We start from the raw sequence: 21,218 nt of genomic DNA on the forward strand, positions 1-21,218 counted from the left end.
CAATTACACTTAGCTTATCCAGACATTTTTTAACTTAATTTCTCCCTATTCTGGCTATGCTCCTATTTTCACATTAAATTTAATGTGGTTAAGTATCTGATCAGAAATTAATCTTTTTATGTGAAGACAGTGAACACTTCAGTACTCTCTGCATTGCCTGTTAAGCAATGAACTTTTACTTTGCCCTTCTTCTGCTTCTCATGTACTTATTGTACCTTGCATATTTTTGCTGCCTTTTTCTTCCAAAATACTGTTAACACCTTAACCATCTGAACTTTCTCAATTCCTTTTAAACTCATATCTAATTATGTTCTTTATTTCTACTTTTTGTATGACTCCTTTTGATTTTAGGTTCTTAGGAAGGTCTTGGTGCAGTTCAATGCACTTTGCTCCCAATTTTTTAAGTTATATCTGGTGTAAGTTTATCATTGTGCATTTGATGTAGCTCCTATCACCAATTCCTACCTTTTCTGATGAGCTCTGTCCCTTAGGTTACCTACTTCAGGGACTCAAGTCACACTTCTTTTTACTGATCTCTAGGCTTCTCTCATTGTCCCTTCTTCTAAAATTTAGCTCATTTCTCTTCTAGCTTTAACAGCCTCACTGACGAAGTGATTGCTAGTTTGTGGGTGACTAAATTGGAGGGTTTTGTTACTGATATTCTTAAATTGGAAACAATGATAGAAAACTGCAATGGCTTTGTGTTTCAGCTGCCAAAATTAAAATTGCTCACAGACACAGTATATTTATATATATTGTTCAGGTAAAGATACTGACAGTCTCAGAGGATTTTTGAAACATTCAAGAAACCCTGCTTTGAGTATCAAAAGACAATTTTAGAATTTGGCATAGATCAACAGTGATGTGTTCTATGTTGTCAGGCCTTACCTGGATATTTCCAAACTATTCACCTCTGCAGAGACTCCTCAGGGGTGAAAAGGCCTTCTTGGACCTCTTGGATTTTCCTTGGACTTCTTTCAGGCTGCACATCATAACCTCAGCCTGGCCATGACCAATGCCCATGAGGTGCAGAGAAGAGGAGATAAAGGAAAAAGAGGTTGCACAGGGGCAGTGCAGTTAAGTCTGGCTTATGTTCATGAATTAATGTAGAAACTAAATAAAAACAAGATGTAAAAAACCCCAAACCCCAAGCTTCCAGATTCTGCTGTTATTCACAGAAGGAAGTAGAGCTGGCAGCAGGCAAAGCCTGAACTCGAGCTGTATCAGCAGATGAACGTCAGCAATATGCCAGTGCTACACCATGGAGAAGTCAGTGATGACAACTCTTTCTCAGCAATGAGAGGCCTTGAACCCTTACAGCCCAAATCAGCATTTCTGGCAGCCTGGAAAGGTCAGCTGGCATTGAATCTTCACTCATCAGCGAGGCTCCTTGCTGGTTACTACAGGACGCAGCAAGACTTCAAGGGCTGGCTTCATATGTTGGTTTTTGGAGAGTATTTCAGTGTGGATGTTACAGAAAAGTACTTGCCACTGCCAAGACCGCGGCCTTTTGAAAGGATTCAGAGTTAGACTCAAATGGTCCATTATGGCAGCATTCCCGCAGGCTAATGTACGTTCAATGACATTAGTCTCCCTAGTTTTCCCGTGTGGTCAGTGCAGAGAGAAAGGCTTTCTGAAGCTCTAAACCATCCTCTGGAGGAAAATATTTCTCTTCAACCTAAGCAGATGGCAGCAGGCTACAGTCCGGGAGTACTTGCGTGAAAATGTTATGGTCATAGCAAGTACTGTCACCATATATTTGAAAACACAAACCTTGTATATTGATAAGCACCTATTTGTGAAAATATTTTCTCCTTGAAGTACAATGCACACTTACTGTGCTGCAGAAAGACTTTCAAAAAGCCTCCATGGTGTGGAAAGGTCCTAATGTAATATGGGCTACTATAATGCTTCCTGTCCCAAGAAATAACAATGTTTTGCAGCTATTCATGAATCAAGCTCCACAAAGATGCTCAGTCAGATTTTAAAGTACGCATTACCAAAATACCATTACATGATGTTTCTGCAGTGGTTATCAATAATCATAAATTGTAGCTCACAGCTTCCTACATATACATGAAGCTCCTTTTTAAAGCCCTATTAAGTGTGGTCAAACTCCTCTCACAAGCTTTGGGAAAGAGAAACATTCGTTATCAGAAAGATAAGGCTAATCTTACTTTGCTTTACATCAGTGTATTGGAATATCTGAAATTTGTGGCATCTGTCCGTTCTGGTGACAGCTGCAGTTGGTCTGTTTAGGTGCAGTTAGCAGCCAGAAGAGCTGAGTTTCTTCTGGCCTCCAAGAGAACATGAGTTCCCACATTGGCTGTTTGGGGAACCGTACAGAGCCATCATCTTTTATATTCAGTCTCCAGAGATGTACACAGATTTCCCCCTCTTACTGTGTCAGCTCTTCTCCTCCCACTACAATGGTGCGATATTAATTGGCAAAGCTGACAGCAGCACACATACCCTGTTGCAATGTCACACCCTTCAGTGAATACATCTTTAAAGAAGAAAATGTTACATTCTGTCTTTAAGGGACAATTACGTTAGTTACTTGATTTTCTATAGAGGAAAAATAAAAATCCTAAACATTCCTACTTCAATGACAAGATTTCGGCACCTCTCCTGAAAGTTACTTATTTTTACAAGTGATGGCTTGGAGATAGTAAGAAACCTACTCAAAACCACAAAAACTTAAGGAAATACCCAGGTCACTAGCCCTGTGCTACCCTTACAAACCAGTCCAACTATCCACTGCCTCTTAGGGAGATCATGGATTAATATTATCATTGTTTACCTACTGTGAGCAAAGCAGCCTGAACTCATGATGACTATTAAAGATAACCAGAAAACACTTCTTTTCTGTCCGTGGCGAGGTCTTCTCATTTCTGGGATGAACGAATTGTACCTGCATGATTGTACAGGAGGAAATCATTAAGACAGTACCAAGATTTAATACAGGCTCAAAAGCCTGAGCTCCTGCCAAAGTTCAGGTATTGTTTTTTTCTGTTTGACTCCTGTATGTTATTTTCTCAGCTTTAACTCAAAGGGTAGTACCTTTCGCCTGGCAAAAATTTCCCTCTACAGCATTTCTATTTTTAACAAATTGCATGGCCAATGCAGGGAGCAGCCTGTGCTCTCTGCAAGAGAAGCTCATCGCTTCTGGGCGGCAAGAAAAGAGCACTGCCTCTGAGCCCCAGACCTTGCTCTGCTTTTGAATGCCATTTTGATAAGAAAAAGGGCCCCATCACACGTCACCACTATGAAATGCACCCTGCATAATACAGCAAGGGACATATCCACACTGATAATGAAAACTAGCAGAGTCCATCATTCTTTGCAGTAGATGAACATAAATTTTGCAAGTTATGCCTTACTGAGCAAGATCTGCAGGAGAGCTACAGGAAATATACCCATAACTCAGTTATTCCCAGGGAGCGTGGTATTTTGTATAGGCCTAATTTGATCCTATTGTATATACTGGAGAGGGAGAGATTTACTTAAACTGTTGAAGAATATGAAAACAGCACAGTAATGACAGGGTAGCTTTATAACCTTTTTATGCATCGTGATGATGAGAATTAAAAAACTTCCGTCTATCACATTTCTTTATTATGAAACAATTATAAATCACCACAAATATGGCAAGTACACAGCACATCATTGATTCTTCTGGCGTGCTTTCCAACAATTTCTCCCTGCTGAATATAAAAGGAGCAGGATCTGGCCGTGCTGGAGAGCTGGCCATGCGCATTCTTATCACTCTCAGGCACTTACACAAGATGACAGGCACATGACTGAGTTGGGAATTCATCACAAGCCGCCTGAATACGGCATACAGCACTTTGCAATGGCAATTCTGCAGATGGAGCACCAATGAGAATTCATTTTCTTTAATACAAAATGATAATGCCAACAGCCACAACGCTAACCCTATAATAAAACTCTTGGGAAATAAATGATGAGCATATAGCTTCTATATACCTGTAACATTTCTGAAACCAGACACAGCCTCCGCCTAGGATCAAATTTTATGACAGACCTTGTGGTTATGGGTATTGTTATTAATAAAAAAAAGTGTTTTTCTTGCTAAGTGAAGTGAAGAAGTCTGTTTTCATAACTGATATGAAGCAGGTGCTGTTGAAAGCCAGACTAAGTCTGTATTAAGTATGAATTAATAGGTGAGACTGCTAAAAGACAAAAAAATTACAGCGTTAAAGGACAAAAATGACTGTTTTTAGTAAAATGCAGTGATTTCTGACATTTTACTGTAATTTTTTTCTGTAATGGGAAGGAAATTTAAAAAAAAAATATATATACCACAAATGTAACAACAATAATAGCAGCATGTCTAAATATATATTAAAAATGTGGAATGATATACAGGACAGCATGCTCAACAAATCGGCTTATCTCTACAGAACATATGGATCATAGAGACCATTCACTGCAACATGATCATTTTGCTTAAAATGTATGCAGTGATTATCCGTGCTGGAAAATAAAGAGGGGAGTGGAGGCAGATGCATTGAAAAATAGATCGACTATCTTTTTAGTATATGCACAAAAAGCAAAGGAGAGGAGGTAAAATCAAGGGAAAGTTCTCTCATCCCCAAATTACAAAATTAACGATTGGATTGCAATTACAAATGTCATTCACTTGCCCTCATGAATGATAGTTTAAAGAATAGGGTTTCAAATTATTTCAGGCAATAGCTCAAGTATATTAATTTCTGCTTTAAAAAACAGGGTCAGAGAAGCAAGTATACCTTCTGCTCTTTTGCAAGCCATCTCCTTCAGCAGGATCCAGCCTAGACTGATATATCTGGCTGTGTTAGTAGCAGTAGTAAAACCATACCACCAGTATTCCTTCCATGGCTTAAATCAGAAACAAACTCAGTTCTTGCATTAAAATTGAGGAGAAAAGCTTTGTTTCCCTTCCACCAATGCTTAAGTAACAGTGGACTGCCTGCGGAAAGGCTCAAGATTTTGTTTGTTCCAAGTATTCAGGTGAAAAATATAACAAAACTGGTGGTTTTAGTTATTCTGGTGCTAGGTAAAAAGAGCAAAGAGAACAAAAGTCAGATGTAGCCTGGTTTGAGGCTCTATCTAGTGCTATAAAACCCTCTGCTCCAAGTGCAAAAGGCTAATTGAGCTGCTCCAGGCAACAGCAGTGCTTATCTGAGCTAATTTATTTTGTGGTATATTATTGCCGACAGCACCTCAGCTACCAGGGAAAGTGCTAGAAATCCTTTCACTTCTGTGAAAGGACATTTTGTCTTATGCAAAGGGCAGCATTTGCACTTGCTGAGGCTCTGTGCTCTGCTGAAGGAGCAGATATCAGAACCTCCACCCCCTCTGGAGAGGGTGTCTAAGGTTTGTTTGGTCCTAGTGAGCATTTTGGTTTTAGGGCCATTAACCTTTGAGGAGAGAAATTGGCAGTGTACCGTATTAGGTGGCTCTCCAGCAAATATGTTCATCCCCTCCCCAGCGCTCTTTCCTTCTCCTGACATCCCTATCAGGGATATGTGCTGTAGCAGCCTGACCCATGCACAGGTCAAAAGTGCAAATAAAGTCCCTGAATTCACAAGGTGATCTGTGACAAGGGCTAAATGAGGACTTCAATTGAGTTTGTTGATTGAGCTAATCTGATTGAAGAAAACATCTTCCTGATTGTCTCGGAAAGGTCTGCATGATGCAATTTGGCTCTAGCTTGCCAAGGAAATACTTAGAGTTGATCCTGGACTGTCATCAGAAATATTCCTACAGACTGGACAGCCTCTCTGTATACCAGACTTGCTTTATGCTAACAGAGTTGTTTCACATTAGTGATGGTTTCTAAATTAATTCTGTTAAGTTGATGCAAGAAGTTGAAAGAATAGTCTTTCTCCTTTAAAAAAATAAATGGCTTAAAATATACATTTTAAATTACTCAAATGAGACAGAAAATTTCAATTAAATCAAAACAACCTACAGGTCTATGCCTGGATAATCTCATGTTGGGTTCAGCTGGATATGGTTGGACTTGACGATCTTAAAGGTCTTTTCCAACCTAAATGATTCAATGATTCTATGTTTGATCAAAGAAAACACTTGAACCCACAACTAACTTTTCCGGATATCTAGGTGTCATCAAACTGATTGTATCATTCTAGACGCTCCTCTCCTTCCCTACCAAATGCAGACTTCGTTAGGAGAACTAAATGAGAAGATATTATTCCAGTTAATTAAGTTATTCTGCAAAGGAAAGTAGATTTATAGAAAAAATAAGGATATATAAATATATATCCTTATATAAATATAAGGAAAAAAATCACCTAACATAATGACAGCATAAACCATTAATTCACAGCAAAAATTCTTAACTGCATCTGTTCAGTTATTCAATATTAAAATTAGAGCTTTCTATTAAGTCAGTCAGAGAGGCATGATCCTTTCACCTATGACATGACCTCTTCAGCATGTTTAGGATATCTCTTCTTCAAAACCAAATATGAATATTCTTACACTTTCATTTTGTATGGATCACTTTCATACCTGTATTACTGTCAGAACTGTGTTAATACTCAGGACCTTCAAAATACCCATGAACTCCGTATTTAGGTAAATGTATAAAGTGTTTTATTTTTTAATTTTTGTCATGTACCCACTGAAGGCGAGAGCTCAGATATATGCCTTTTTTTAAAAATATCACGTGAACTTTGGACAAAATTATTTCTTGCTCTTACCCCCTTCATCCTCAGATTTCTACTCTTATCCACATCTGAGCCCTGCTGGACAAATGGAAAGACATAAAAGAAACACAGGAAAAATTCCTTAAATATGCACTCTCTCCATACGTAATGATTCAAGTATTGTTTACCAGAAAGAGCAAAAAGAAAGTTAGTAAAATTTAAATTGCTCAATCTGTAAATGAAACATGTATCCTGTCTTCTCAAAAGCTACTACTTACCAATGCCCGTTCTCATTATTTAGAAGCCGTTTGGAAGTAGCTGTTTTAATTAACCAATTAAAAGGATCCCTTCCAGCAACTTTGCAGTACATCCAGAAACAGTCTTCAGGAAGCCAGTCTTGACACAGAGAACTACAAAGGAAGAGGCTGGAAAAGGTCCCTGCACCTGCCACGGCCAAATGGTGATGGCTCAGCCTCGATGAAGAGAACAGAAGCATGTGCTGGGCAGGATGGCCAGTGGCTGTGGTCCACAGAGGACTCTCTCTTCTGCTTTATTTTAGAGATGACCACAATAGCATGCTTTGGCCCGTAAAGGCTGGTTTATTCTCACCCATTTCAGAGACATGAGAGGTTGTTAGGAATATGCTGCAGTCGAGGTATAAAAGCAGTCTGAAGGAGGTTGATTTACTTTAGCAGGAAGAAATCTTGTGCTATCCTAAATGAAAGTTTATGGTTTAATCACGACTTGACCCTAGAGTTTTGCTTGTTCAGAAGAACGAGCTATAAAATCCGTTAGTCTTTTGACACCGTCATTAGCAGTCCTCGGAAATCTGACTTTTTGAAGAAGCGATGCTAAGGAGCTAGATACACTGTTTGCCTAACGAGCGAGGGGTCGACATCTGGGCTAAAAGGACATGGCGCTGGCTGTCACAACCAGCTGCAGGTTAAGGGCTGGTATCAGGCAAGCACTTCGGTTCACCCTCAGCTTCCAGCTTGGTTGGCAGCTGCTCAGCGTATTTGAGGGGCAGTCAGCCATTGTATGTGTTCATCGTTACTGAGGTGGTTGCAGTCAGATACTTAACCTTATCGAGGTCTAGCAGCCTTCCCTCTCACCTGCCACTACAGGTGGGTAATATAAGGACAATGCAGTTGTGCCGTTGCTCTTGCTACATTTAAGACTGGTCTGAGAGGTTTCTGCTGGCCTCGCACAACTGTTTTCACGGGAAATGCACAGAGGCAAGGACATGACCTCCCAGAGCTGTCTGTGGCCATTACCCTTATTTTTGATCTGTGAGACAGCTGGAACTGATGCAATATGCCCTTGAGTAAGAGAAAAGCTGCTCACCACCACTAAAGTGGTGGAGGACTGAGGTTCCAAGGAGGACCACAAAAAGACACAGTATTCAGCTATAGCTTAGAGGCCTGCCTATGACCTTGTGTGGCATGGTCTTAGGCACTGGAAAGAAGACAAGGGAAAGCAAAACTCACTCGGGGTTATCTGAGCTGCATGGGGAATATCTCATTCCAGGCATCTTGCAGAGGTGGTGAGTGACCCCATGCCCAAACAGAGACTTCCTGCCAGCGGGTTGGTACTCCTGCCTCACTATAAACCCATTTTAAGAGCACGGCTGGACTGGCGCCAGAGCACTCAACACCTTGCAGAACTGAGCTCACTCTATTAAAAATATCGCTCAGCTCTTTGGTAGTTGCTGGAAACAGCAATGGCAAATCCAGGACATAGGCTAAAGGGGATGACGCGGCAGTAGAATAGGCCTGCTGATGAAGACTCGCTAGGAAGGCGGACTGCGCAGGAGCTGCTGGTGTGGTGTCTGATCAGCCCCTCCTGTCCATGCAACCACCCAGGGTGCTGCTGTGGAGCTGGACAGCAGTGCCGGCTCGGGGGGCTTGCATTGCGGTGGGAAGGGAGGAACAGCTGAGCTGCATTGGTTGTCCACAGCCTTCCAAGGACAGGACTGGGATTATAGATTTATGGTGTCGGCGCTATATGATAAAAAGTCAGTAAAGATTTAAAAATCTTTATTAAACCTGCACCTCCTGAACTCATGAGGCTATGATAACATAAAGAAGCAGCAAACAAGCTAACAGCTCTTTCAAAAGCTTTGGTTTTACCACCTTGTTCATAATCACAGTTACAACAGTGAGCACTTTGAAGCAGTCAGTAAAATACAGCCAGTTAATAGTCACAGTAAATATCTGCTGTTTGGATCAATGCTCAGCTTCTGTAGTCATCCGGCAGGATTACTCTGATCCCACAAATCCCCACTCTCTTGCTGCAGGACAGCAGCACTGCAGAAGGCAGGCTGCAGGATCTCTACCTTGTTCCTTTAGGACCACCACGCAGATTTAAAACGCACGGCGAGTTCGATCCGCAGTGTCACTGCCGTGCACCGTGAACAGCCGCGGGGTGCGCCTGCTCAGCCGTAGCTGCTGAGGAGATGCGTACATCTGCCTCCCAGCTGCACCGACAACAGCCTGTTTTCTTTTTCAGCCCAATTCAGAACTGACCGTCAGGGCTCTTGTGCAAACACTTAAATCTGGGTCAATTAACCTGATGTATGAGAACAGAGCGTAATATCTGTCCAGAGCTGTAACTGATCTGTACAACTTTCTGCAGGAGTGTGTGTCTCTCTGTTTCCCACTCTGCCTCACCACCATTTCAGCCCTTTGGCTCGGAGTCACTGACCGTCCCCTTGCACACCACGGAGGACACCCACCACGTGTGTGGCACAGCCCCAGGTCCCACAGCTTAGTTGAATCTTTTAAATAAAAAATCTTTGAGGAGACAGTGTTAAGCCTTTCCCTCATTGACAGATGACCCAACTATATCACTGATTTTAGTAAAGACAATCAATGTTTTTCCATCATATCTTATATAAAACATATGGATTTTGTTTTAATGCATATATACAGATAAAAGAGGGAAGTAGCTTTATGAAAGGGTACTGACCTGCTTGATCACAGAAGCCATTTTGAAATTTACACAGATAAATGTACAAATAAAAGACCCAAAGGCCCGGTCATCTTTCTCTCCTAAATATTTATTATCCTCTGCCTAGAAAAAGAATTTCCATCTTCTGTTTACCTGAATATCTGAATTAAATTCTCCAGCAGTTTTCTAATTCCACATACTTTGTGCATATCACAGCAACACTGTTTCCTGATCTAATCTGTTTTCCAGATAGCTTGCTTTCAAACAATTAGCTACATCAAGATTTCTCCATAGCAAATCGATTGTTGATAGCTTTGGCTCAGCCAGATATAAGTTTTAGCGTGATGACATGCCTCTCAAAAGAAATCACAAAAAATGGCAAGTGGCTGTTATAGTAAGCCTCTCAAAAATAAATTACAGTTTCCATACCATGTAGCCCTTTGATTCTGATTTTGTTTATCCTTTACCCTTTCATTCATATATATTTCCCAAATATAGAACGAGACGGACATGCTCCAATGACTCTTCTTCGGTAAGCTGTAATTCCTTGCAATACTCCTTTGAAGTTGGTACTAATCAATGTGAGGAAGACTGGCAAAGTCCAACCTAGTCCCATTGTAAGTAAGCTTAAAAAAAAGGGGGGGGGGAATATAACAGAAAAATAAATAGTGAATACAACAGTATGCTCAATAACTCAGTGACAGTAAGACAGCACTTCATGCAACCTATGTTGCGTGACCAGTCCAGGCCAGTCTTAGCAGGTTCATAAACTGACAGTGATACCTCTGGGCAAGGAAGGAAGCACAACATACAAGACAAGGGCCAAGTCAAGAAAAAACCTATGCTTTCTGAATTCACGGTGCGTAAAATCTTCTAGATTTTTCCATGAATTTGTCCAAATGCTGTATTTTCCTCTTTTAAGAGAAATCTTGAGGAAGCTAGTTTTATAAGACTGCTGGAACCATGTGCCACTGAAAGGATTCATTTCAGTATTTCCCCTGTTTTGTAAAGTCACCTCTGAAGAGAAGCCACCCACCCTTAAATGAAGCAGGAGCCCTGGTGATGGTGGCAGGCTTGTTCACCACATGTGATGCCAAGCGTAGAGCGAGCAGTGGAGGTTCAGACAACTGATTACAACCTGTGTTGGGTTTGTGTGGCAGGGTTTTGGTAGCGGGGGGGGCTACAGGGGTGGCTTCTGTGAGAAGCTGCTAGAAGCTTCCCCTGTGTCTGATAGAGCCAATGCCAGCCGGCTCTAAGACGGGCCCGCCCCTGGCCAAGGCCAAGCCAATCAGTGCCTCTGTGATAACATATTTAAGAAGTAGAAAAACAGTTAGAGGGAGCTTTTGCAGCCGGAGAGAGGAGTGAGAAGATGTAAGAAACTCTGCAGACACCAAGGTCAGTGCAGAAGTAGGGGCAGGAGGTGCTCCAGGTGCCAGAGCAGAGATCCCCCTGCAGCCCGTGGTGAAGGCCATGGTGAAGCAGGCTGTCCCCCTGCAGCCCATGGAGGAAGGATGAGGGGGTGTAGAGATTCCAGCTGCAGCCCGTGGAGGACCCCACGCCGGAGCAGGTGGAGGCGCCTGAAGGAGGCTGTGGCCCGTGGGAAGCCCACGCTGGAGCAAGTTCCTGGCCAGACCGGTGGACCCGTGAAGAGGGGAGCCCACGCCAGGGCAGGTTTGCTGGCAGGACTTGTGGCCCCGTGGGGGACCCATGCTGGAGCAGTCTGCTCCTGAAGGTCTGCACCCCGTGAGAGGGACTCCATGCTGGAGCAGGGGAACGATGAGAGGAGTCCTCCCCCTGAGGATGAAGAAGTGGCAGAAACACCATGAGATGAACTGACCGTAACCCCTAATCCCCGTCCCCCTGTGCCGCTGAGGGGGGGAAGGTTGAAGCCGGGAGTGAAGTTGAGCCCGGGAAGATGGGAGGGGTGGGGGGAAGTGTTTTAAGAGTTGATTTTATTTTCTCATTCCTCTACTCTGTTTTGCTTAGTAATAAATTAGATGAATTACCTCTCTAAGTTTGGTCTGTTTTGCTCGTGACGATAATTAGTGAGTGATCTCTCCCTGTCCTTACCTCGACCTACAAGCATTTCGTTATGCCTTTTCTCCCCTGTTTAGTGAATGAGGGGAGTGAGAGAGCGGCTCTGGTGGGCACCTGGCCTCCAGCCAGGGTCAACCCACCACACAACCAATGCAGCTATCGCAGCTTAATGAGTTACTGCTGATTAGCTTAAGTCCTCATGACCGGCAACTTTCATTCCTTGACGAAGGCAAACATAGCACGTTAACTTTTACCTGTTTTCATTATGTTTCAATATTTATAAACAAATACAACCACTTTACTTCTCATGAGTAATCCCATGACTAAGTTTTGAATAAAACGAGTACAATGCCCCCCCCCCCCTTAAAGTTTTCAAGCAGTTACTGGCAAACATGGTTGAAGGCCATAAACATTTGTTCAGTGCTGCTAGGCATCCTGGTGGGAAATCTAATCTTTTTGTTCTGATCAGTCCAACTCATGACTTTTTTCCTCTAGTGACTTTACTGTAAAGATTTTATGAGCCTGTGAAAGGAATTGCAGGAAGCCTGGGCATTTTTCTCAGTAGTCATCTGCAGAGGAGCTGAGTTATCAGCAAGACTGAGAGTGTTTTATAGGGGTCAGCCTCTGCCTCTGAAGAGTCAGCTGTATGCACTGAAAGCACCTCTAAACATGTATGAGAAATTGTTGTGTATGGACCAGAGAGTAAAAGCTAAGCTTGTGCTGAAGACATTCACATTAATGCCATGCTGTCTGCTTTTCCCAAACTAGATATCACTGTTGCACGGCCCTGCACTCACAGAGAGGAGACGCGGTTCAAGGACTGACAACAGATAAATTTTTTAAAACATTTTCTCTCTTTTTATTTGTTTTTCCTGATGGTTGCTACAAGCAAAGGAGGTATTCAGAAATGTAACTGCACGATACAAACACAGGCAGCAAACTAAGTTGACGGCATGAAAGGTGTATCTGAGAACACGGAGTTGACAGAATCGGAGTCGGATTTTGTTCGAGTAGTTTTTAAGATACTCTCAGCAATGATATTATCATTAGGAAACAGTTTTACTTTCCCGTTCTGACTGTGTTTTGGTTCGTGCACAGGTTCCAGGAAAACCACCCGTTTACCAGTGCTAGCCTTCTTTTCGTCGGCTGGCAGCTCTTGCGGCGGCGTGGAATTCAGTATGGATGAGTGGGCACTGCTTTGGTTCAGCTTCCTCTTCCTCCTTTTCGCCTTACATTGACACGGACAGGGGGTCAGATAGAGATACAGCAGTACTAAAACAATGCTGGCTACGCAGGCAGCAAGGGTGGTAAAAGCTGTATTAAATGCTTCATGAGCGTGGGACCTGTTCACTGTGAAATTGCTAACATTTATTCTAACCTCTATGGTTTCATTTAATAGTCTTTTCTTATTTATTGCGATGCAGGAATACAGCCCTGAGTCCTCTAGCTGGGCATCTGTTATCTCCAGGCTGCCGTTACGAAACACCTTAAAGTTGTCGGTCTGCCTGTCTGGCTCCAGCAATCTATTGTCTGGACTAACCCAAACAAAGTGCGTGCCCGCATCGCTGATTCTGCTGTCACAGTGTACAATCAGCCTGTCACCAACCTGGGCATCGTGAATAAACCCAAAGGCTTGGAAAGAGCTGTTGACGGTGCTTTCAGAGCAATTCAGAAAGTTGTCGTGCAGTAAAGGCAGTTTATTGTAACCTCTCGGGTCTGATCGCAACAAACAGGTGTACTCGTTTTTGAAGTCCACCACCGAGCTGAAGTGCCTTTGATACCAAAAGATTAGCATGGAGTACAGCATACAGTCACAAGAAAACGGGTTGCCATGAAGATAAATTCCACTAAGATGTTTGGCTGGCACTGAACTCAGGCGCTGAATAGGCATCAACTGGATGTGATTAAAGGAAATGTCCAGCAAGACAAGGTCTGTCAGTTTATGTTTTCCAGTGTACAAGTCCAGCGGGAAATGTGAGAGCAAGTTATAGCTTAAGTACAGCTTCTGCAATTTGTACAATCCTCCGAAGGCTGAAGACTCTATCTGTGTTATCTGATTGTTGTACAGCAGGAGAACCTCCAGCGCCCTTAGCTCCTGAAACACAGGGCTGCCCAGCGTCTTCAGGCTGTTGGATGACAAGTCTAGGTACTTCAGATTCGGGGTTGTGGAAAAGCTTCCGGTCATAATGCTGCTAATGCTATTATGATTGATTATTAAAGTGTTCAGTTTCTCAAACAGCACTGGGACCCATTCAGGCTCCAAAACCCCAATTCTGTTATAACTCAGATCCAGCCTTTTCATACATTTATAAAGATTTCCTGGCACCCGAGAGAGGTTCTTATTGGTGCAGCTTACGATATCACTGGCACAGATGCAGGCTGTTGGACACATCCCCGGGGCGCTGCCACAAACGCTCACTGTGAAGACCAAGAGGCATGCCAGTCCTTTGCAGTTCACTCTAAAAACTCCAAGTTGAGTAGAAATTGTCCGCCAGTTTAAAGACATTGTCACTGTCTCTTAGCTGTCTCCCAGTGCTCCTTGCCACAGATTATATGTGTGGTTAGCTCTGCACTAATCGCTGTCGAAAGAGGGACACAGAGGTACAGCACGTTAACATTTACGATCCAAACCCTGCTTGATTTTTTATGCATGCCTTTTGAAAAACACAGGGAATTAATACCTAATGTTTCATGTGGTTAATTACAAAATCTAGTTGTTCTTAGGTGATGTAAGCTGAACATTGGTTTTATGTAAACATGACATTCTGCACTCACGTAAATATTCACACTACAGATATGATATTTCTTCTCTTCAAAACCAATGCAACTATTCTTCAGTCTTGGACCAAGGAATGCAATTTCTGACAGTTCATAAAAAAAATAAATCAGAAACGTTCTTCTGTGGAACATGACTGGGCAGTGGCATCACCTACCTGTTTACAAACCAACCCAGATAGAAAACTCCTGGTACAGGAAAGAAAAAGCCTCATCCAAAAATGCTATTTTCTTGTCTAGTGGGGAGCAGTTACAACATGTGTTTCCTTCCAATCAGAAAATGTCACACATTTTCAAGCAAAGAATTTTCTGACTACTTAGCTTTAAATGTCATATGAATTTCTTTCTTTCTTTTTACCCTTTTTTATTTTTTTAAATTCAGTAACTGATAGTTCAGGTAGCAACAGCCTATTTTTAAAGTTATGCAAGATGTCCAATTGGAATATTTTGTATTCTGCCACTTCTAACTTTGCCAAAATAACTGTTGAAGAGGAAATTTTCTATGTCTGGTGCCTACCTCAGGCACAAGTTTTGGGAACTTTCAGTAAGAATGAGTCAGCCATTTCTCAAAACCTAGTAAAGGAAAAAAAAAATGCTCATACTTAAATTGTAAGAACAAAACCAACCATACTCTTTTCTGAGGATATTTTAGTGTCACTGTGGTTTGAAGCAGGGACGTAACATTTGACGGGGTAGTGAATCCCTAGGGAATCCGAGGCATATGCTTTTTGCTATCTCCTAAGAAAACGTACACGTACTTAGCAGTACGTACATTTCTGTTCACTTTTGCTCTCCCTGGATATCTGTTAAGAGTTTGTCAGTAAATTCCCAGGTGATTCCATATGCATTGATTATCCCCACCCCTTCACAGCTCAAATGCGGTATTCAGCTCCCACATATTAACCTCATACTCGTTTCTGCAATCTCACCCACCCGTCGGTACGGTATCTGTGCAGGACAAACCCCGCAATATCTGCTCCGCGCTGCTGATAGCGGCTGTGGCCAGGAGCTGGGACACTGCCTGCGGGCAGCAGGGAGGAGGAGGAAGAAGCAACCTGAGATGGAAAGCAGCAGAATGAAAGCAGAAGTTGTATTCTCTGATGAGGCAAGAAGGATGAAGAAAGGATGAGTCTTGAGCGCAAAACATTAAAATCAAGACCTAAAGGGTGAGGACAGCAGGGCAGAGAAGCAGCCAAAGAAGGGGAGAGAGGGGAAAAAAGAGGATAAGAGATGCATAGGGAAGGAAGGGCAAAACCAGGGGAGGAGGATGCTAATGGCGCATCATCATCATTACTAATGAAGCGACTGAGGAGGAGGTAGTTTGAGGATGCAGAAGTCAGTTAAGGCATGTAAGACTGGAAAAGCAGATGGGGAGGGTATAAACGGCAAAAAAAAGGGCTAAGCAGAAGAGAAGCAAGAGTTTCAGGAGGAGAACCTTGGAACACACTTCCCTGGAGAATTTGACTCTACTACTTATGAATCTAAGATTAACTATGCGATTAATTAATATATGTGAAATGTGAATTTCCACTCTCCCTCAGTTCCTTATTCCCCTCTTCTCTAACCCTCTGCCAGTCTGGCAGGCTGCTGTCTTCTGCTGACGAATCTTCTACTCTTAAGTCAAGTGGTAAAAGATGTGCTATGAATCTAAAGAGCTGAACCTTCTAATGACCCATTAAAAGAAGAAATATGAAGGCAGCAGGATGGGACAATTCACCTTTCACAAGAATTTATATATACAATGGCTTTAAATGTATGCATTCCTAAAAACTGTATTAAGGGAATGGCAAGACTGCCAAGTCAAGTACTCCAAAATTAAAAAGTGTCAGAATTTAGGTGTTCTCTGCCATTTAAAATTTTATATACAGTCCTTAGTTACACGATTGCTTAAATTGTTTTCCCCAAATGACTGCACAAAAAACTGTGCACAGGATCTGAGGAAGCGCAGGGAAAAGAAAGGATGATTACATCAAGAGCTCAGTAAATGCCTATACCTGAGAACTGGAACATATCCTCTCCTCCGCCACAGAATTCCTGGGAGCTTAGGCAAATTATGTGAACTGGTGATTGTTAGAAAATAATGAACATATTACAGACCGCAGCCTGACACTTAGAAAATAAGGAACCTCTATTTATTAGTAAGTTTGGGAAGGATTGATCTGAAGAAGTGCTGAGATGAGAGTCAAAATGCTGACTGTAGCTGGCACTTCTGGCTATAAGGGCTTCTCCTTGCTTCCCTGTCTATGAAAGGGATATAACAACATGATCTTAACTATAGGAATTTTGTAAAAATAAATGAACTGATCAGAAAAAAAGCTTAGCATCAAGATTCATAAAGTCTTTTCGGCTTTTACATCCTACTGAAGTATCTAACTGCATGCGGCTTTCAGTGGGAAGTTAGAAACCCAGAGGAATTATTTTTTTAACCAGTCCTAAGCACCTAACTTAATTGTTTTTGCTAGCTGGCTAGTCTATGGCAACAATTAATAGATGCAAGTTCTTCTAGAGCGTAAGACCTATGAAAACATTATAGAAATGATCATCAGGAAATAATTCAGTACCTCAGTGTGGATTTGTATGGCATGCCGTACGTAAGGTACAATGGAAACACACTGACAGATGAAAAAAGAATTTAATAACTGCTCATTTAGTTAGTATATTGCAGGAAGCAAGGTATCTGAAAACCACATACCATAAAACTGTGTGCGTGAAGACTGCATTATAAAGCATCCCCAAAACGGGAGACAAACCGCTGTTGCACAGGTTGCCTTTCCCACTAATATTTGAATGTCTGACTCTGCAACCTATGCAGCCTAACTTTGAATGTAACCGCACTTGCAAAAAGATGAATGGCACTTTCAAAAATCAGCTCCTATGCTGAATATAACTGTGAACCTGGATGTACTCCAAATGGGACATACTAGGTCAATGATCAATTTTGGAAGGGTTACCATGTTTAATACACTAAATAGCCTTGCATGTTTGTTTCTGTCCATCCCTGCAACTATCTCACCAGATACTCTGAGCTAGTCTGCAACCAAATTCCAAGGGCAGATCAGTGGTGATGTAAATCAGCGTAATACCTCTGAGTTCTAAGGAGCAAAAATAGTTTGTGTAAGGGCTGAAAACTGGCTTGTCCATTTTCAAAGCTCATTGAAGTTGCAAATGAGAACTGTTTTAGGTAACTTGCCTAGCCTGACGAGGCAAATCCAAATTACAGACATCTTAAACATACCATAGGGCACACAAGACTATTTGGGGAGTACTCAGACAAGCAGAAACCTTCCTTGCCATGCCAAACACACAGTGCAGTACCTACATTCCCAATAGGTTCTTTGCCTTTTTTGAGAGTAGGACTGTTGAATTGCAACTTGCTCCTCAACATGTGTTCCCCAAAACTTTGGCATAAATTACACAGGATGGTCTGCAAAGCCAAGCATGCTCAACATAAATATTTATAACCTATGTGATCATTTGAACTTCTTCAAAATGACTGCATAAACATTTCTGGGTTAGCAATGTGTACGTGTTAAATGGCAATGAAGAACAAAGCCTACAATCAACCTTATATTAAAAAGTGGCATTTTGTTTCTTCCCAGTAATGTTACTTCATGTTTTTAGAAATGTACTATTTTACAAACTTCAATATTATGTATTTTCTCAAGAGAGATATTGCTATTAAATACTATCAGCTAACATGTGCCAAAAGACTCTGGCTAAGTACTTCACCATAATTTCTGAATGAGCTGGGTAAATAGCTTTTTTGATTTATAGTAAAGTGAAGGGCATGGTTGGGAGTTTTGTACTTGAATTCTTTTCAAAGAAATAATTTCTTTGTGGTCTTCAAGTGTGATATTTTAAGTTCACTGCCAAAAACATGGTAAGCCCTGAGATGAATCATCTGTGCAGTAATGGTGCACATGCTTCTTAACTGAGAAGAAACGCAGGACATACATCATAGGGAATATCCTCTGTTGTGAGGAACAGCTCAACTGACTGCAGCAGATCAACTCCTAGAGAAGTTGAGGATTTGGCTCTTGGTTTTGATCTTTTTAATGTGTGTGTTCATTGGGGTTTTTTTGTTGGTTTTTTTGTTTTGTTTTGTTTTGTTTTTTAATAATGAGCACCTACAGCTGCTTCTGGAAAAGGGGAATGCTGTGCAACCGTAACATCCTCACCATCAGTTATCACTGCAAGATCAACTAACGTTCTAAACACTCATTTCCACTGTCTCTGGGCTCTCTCCCACTAATGCTACACTAACAACCTCTATACCAGCTATCTCTTCCCCTGAAAGTACCTTCAGGCTTGTTGCTGTTTCTTCCAGGGAAACCCGTACACCCGGCCATCTCCCAGTTCATTTGAGACTTTGCTAAAAAATCCTTATGTGGCATATCTCTTAATTTAAGCAGTGAATTGGTCTGGAGATCACAAGTCACCTGAATGCTTTTGAAAACATTACCATTAGTCTTTTCAATGTTAAACAAACTGGATTGATAAATGCTTTACAGTAGGAATAACATCTTCCTGTACATTGGTGATGCCAATAGTCTCACATCTGGCTGGCACTTTCTGCACAGTGAAAATGCAAATATTTGCACACAACCCCCCTCTACTACTGCAGGAATACTGCTGAGCCTCTAGAGACCTCAAATACTAGAAAACTCAGTCCACCCTCCAGAAGATCCACACCATTTCTACATCTCCTAGCTCCTTCCCTTGTGCCACATCTCCTGTGACTGTCTCCTCTGACTCCCCTGTCCCCCAAGTCTCGCCAGCCCGCGAGTCACTCACGCACCTTTCTGTTCTGCGTGTATGTGGGATGCTGTCGGAGGAATTATCCCCATAGTGGCCACCTCACTCCAGTCTCCAGGCTCTACTCTGCTTTCTACTCAGGAAAAGATGCTCTCTGCATCAAATCTGCCTGACAGCTGTGCTCAGCATTTCTGACTGAGCAGATCTGGATTACCCAGTCATCGTAATCCATGAGATTTAGTGAACATGATGGATCAGAGATTAGGGACTGCTGGTGAGCTACATCTGGGTGTTGTCTTGATACACTGGACTAAATCCCTGAACTGGGCTAAGCTGCGCTTGATGCAGGACCTAACAGTGATGAAAAAATGGCTTTACATCACCTTTGCAGCAAGCTGATCCTGAGGTCAGTCTGGCAAATGGAGTGGTCTCGCTAGCCAGCACCTGGACAGACCTCAATAGTGCTGAATTAGAGATGAATTTGTCCTACTAACCTTAGCCAGCTAAAACTATCTTCTCCCACTCATCCCTCGCTAAAGATTGATTTTTTTCTGAAGACAGATTTATTTATTTTTTTTTGCACTCACTTGGCTTAAAGAAAACTGAGACACAGATGAGCAACTGGGTGACGTACCACAGAGCCTGAGCTGGACTAATCATCAGCAGTCTGTCTACGGCAGTACCAGCTGCATGAAGTCAACACTCTACAGCTCTTATCCCTCTTGAGGGAGTACAAGGGAAATATGCATCAGTGAAACAAGAAATGCATCGTTTTTACCATGTTACTTTGTAAATCAAGCTGCACCCTAGCTTAAACCTTGCAAATGACTTCAGTTGCTAAGGAGATCAGCAAATAATTAAGAAAAAATGCAATGATAAGCGGCAGTGCCTGTTACACTATCAGTAATCAGTCTCCAAGCAATGCCAGATCTTACGAAAGTTTAGTTGCCCAGCGTAGGATCCTCAACGCCTCCAAAAGCTTCTCTGACGGGCTAAACTTCAGAGAAACCCCCTTGCCTAAGATGGGAGGGGGCTCCTAGCAGCCTCCCGATGGAGGCCCGTCCGCTGCCGCCCCCAGATCCCTACCGGGGGTCGGCACAGGGCAAAGTTTCGGCGAGACCGGTGGCCGAGCGGGCTAAACCGGCATCGGTCCGGGGGCACCCACGACGTCCCCTCGCATCGCTCATCCACCCACCCACCCACCGGAGGAGTCTCTGACCGCCTTCCCCAGGCAGGCTCGGCCACAGCCGCTCCATTCCGCGGCGGAGGTAGGGACCGGGTCTCCCCCGCCCGCTGCCGGGATGCGCTCGCCGCCGGAGCCGGGGGCCCCTCTCAGCCCCAGCTCCTGCCCCTCCGGACCCTACCCACCCGCCATACCCCGGCTACCGGTGGGATGTCTGCTCCGCTACCCCGCCGGGCAGCATTACCTGGAGCTCCCGGCGGCTGCTTCATGTCCGGGGAGCGCGATGCCGGCCCCGCCGCCGCCGCCAGCCCCGGCCCCGCATGCTCCGCTCCTCTCCGCCGCCGCCGCCGCTACCGGCGAGGAGAAGTTGGGGGCCGCCGAGAGCGCTGCAGCGGCTCCGCTGCGCTCCCCCGCGGGCGCAGGCAGTGCTGGCCCGCTGCCCCCGGGGATGGAGCGGAGGCCCGGAGCCCGGTACCGGCGGCGGGTGAGGAGGGAAGGCGGGAGACTCCCGGTCACAGCGGCGCCGGGGTTTTTATCCCCTCCTGCCTCCGCCCTCCCGGTCCTCCCCGCCGCGCAGCACCGGACTCATCGCCGCTTCCCCTCGACGCGTTCCCGAGGGCTTCCGCGGCAGCGGGACGGAGCCGTCGGTGCCCCGGGGGAGGAGCGCGCCGCCTGCCCCCGCTCCGCCCCTCGCCTCCCCGGGGGACCGCGTCCCCGCGTGGGGGAGTGCCCGCTGCTCCGCCCCGCTCCGCTCCTCAACGGGTCGCTGCCCACGCCGAGCGAGGGCAAAGCTCCCCCCCGGCCCGGGTGGGCTCAGCCCCCTCCGGTGCAAACCAGCT

The 21,218-nt window shown here is 43.7% G+C and overlaps 1 protein-coding gene across 1 annotated transcript; it reads right to left on the minus strand.

Moving 5' to 3' along the window:
- Nucleotides 1-12,501: 12,501 nt before the first annotated feature.
- On the minus strand, nucleotides 12,502-21,047 carry AMIGO2 (adhesion molecule with Ig like domain 2). The gene is made up of 2 exons (XM_054845225.1): nucleotides 20,624-21,047; nucleotides 12,502-14,245 (listed from the first exon to the last, which is right to left on the minus strand). Exon 2 carries the CDS (start codon nucleotides 14,170-14,172, stop codon nucleotides 12,607-12,609), a length of 1,566 nt encoding a protein of 521 aa, XP_054701200.1. The 5' UTR covers nucleotides 14,173-14,245; nucleotides 20,624-21,047; the 3' UTR covers nucleotides 12,502-12,606.
- Nucleotides 21,048-21,218: the final 171 nt, after the last annotated feature.

This window comes from Grus americana, chromosome 1 (genome assembly GCF_028858705.1).
Source record: "Grus americana isolate bGruAme1 chromosome 1, bGruAme1.mat, whole genome shotgun sequence".
NCBI lineage: Eukaryota > Metazoa > Chordata > Aves > Gruiformes > Gruidae > Grus > Grus americana.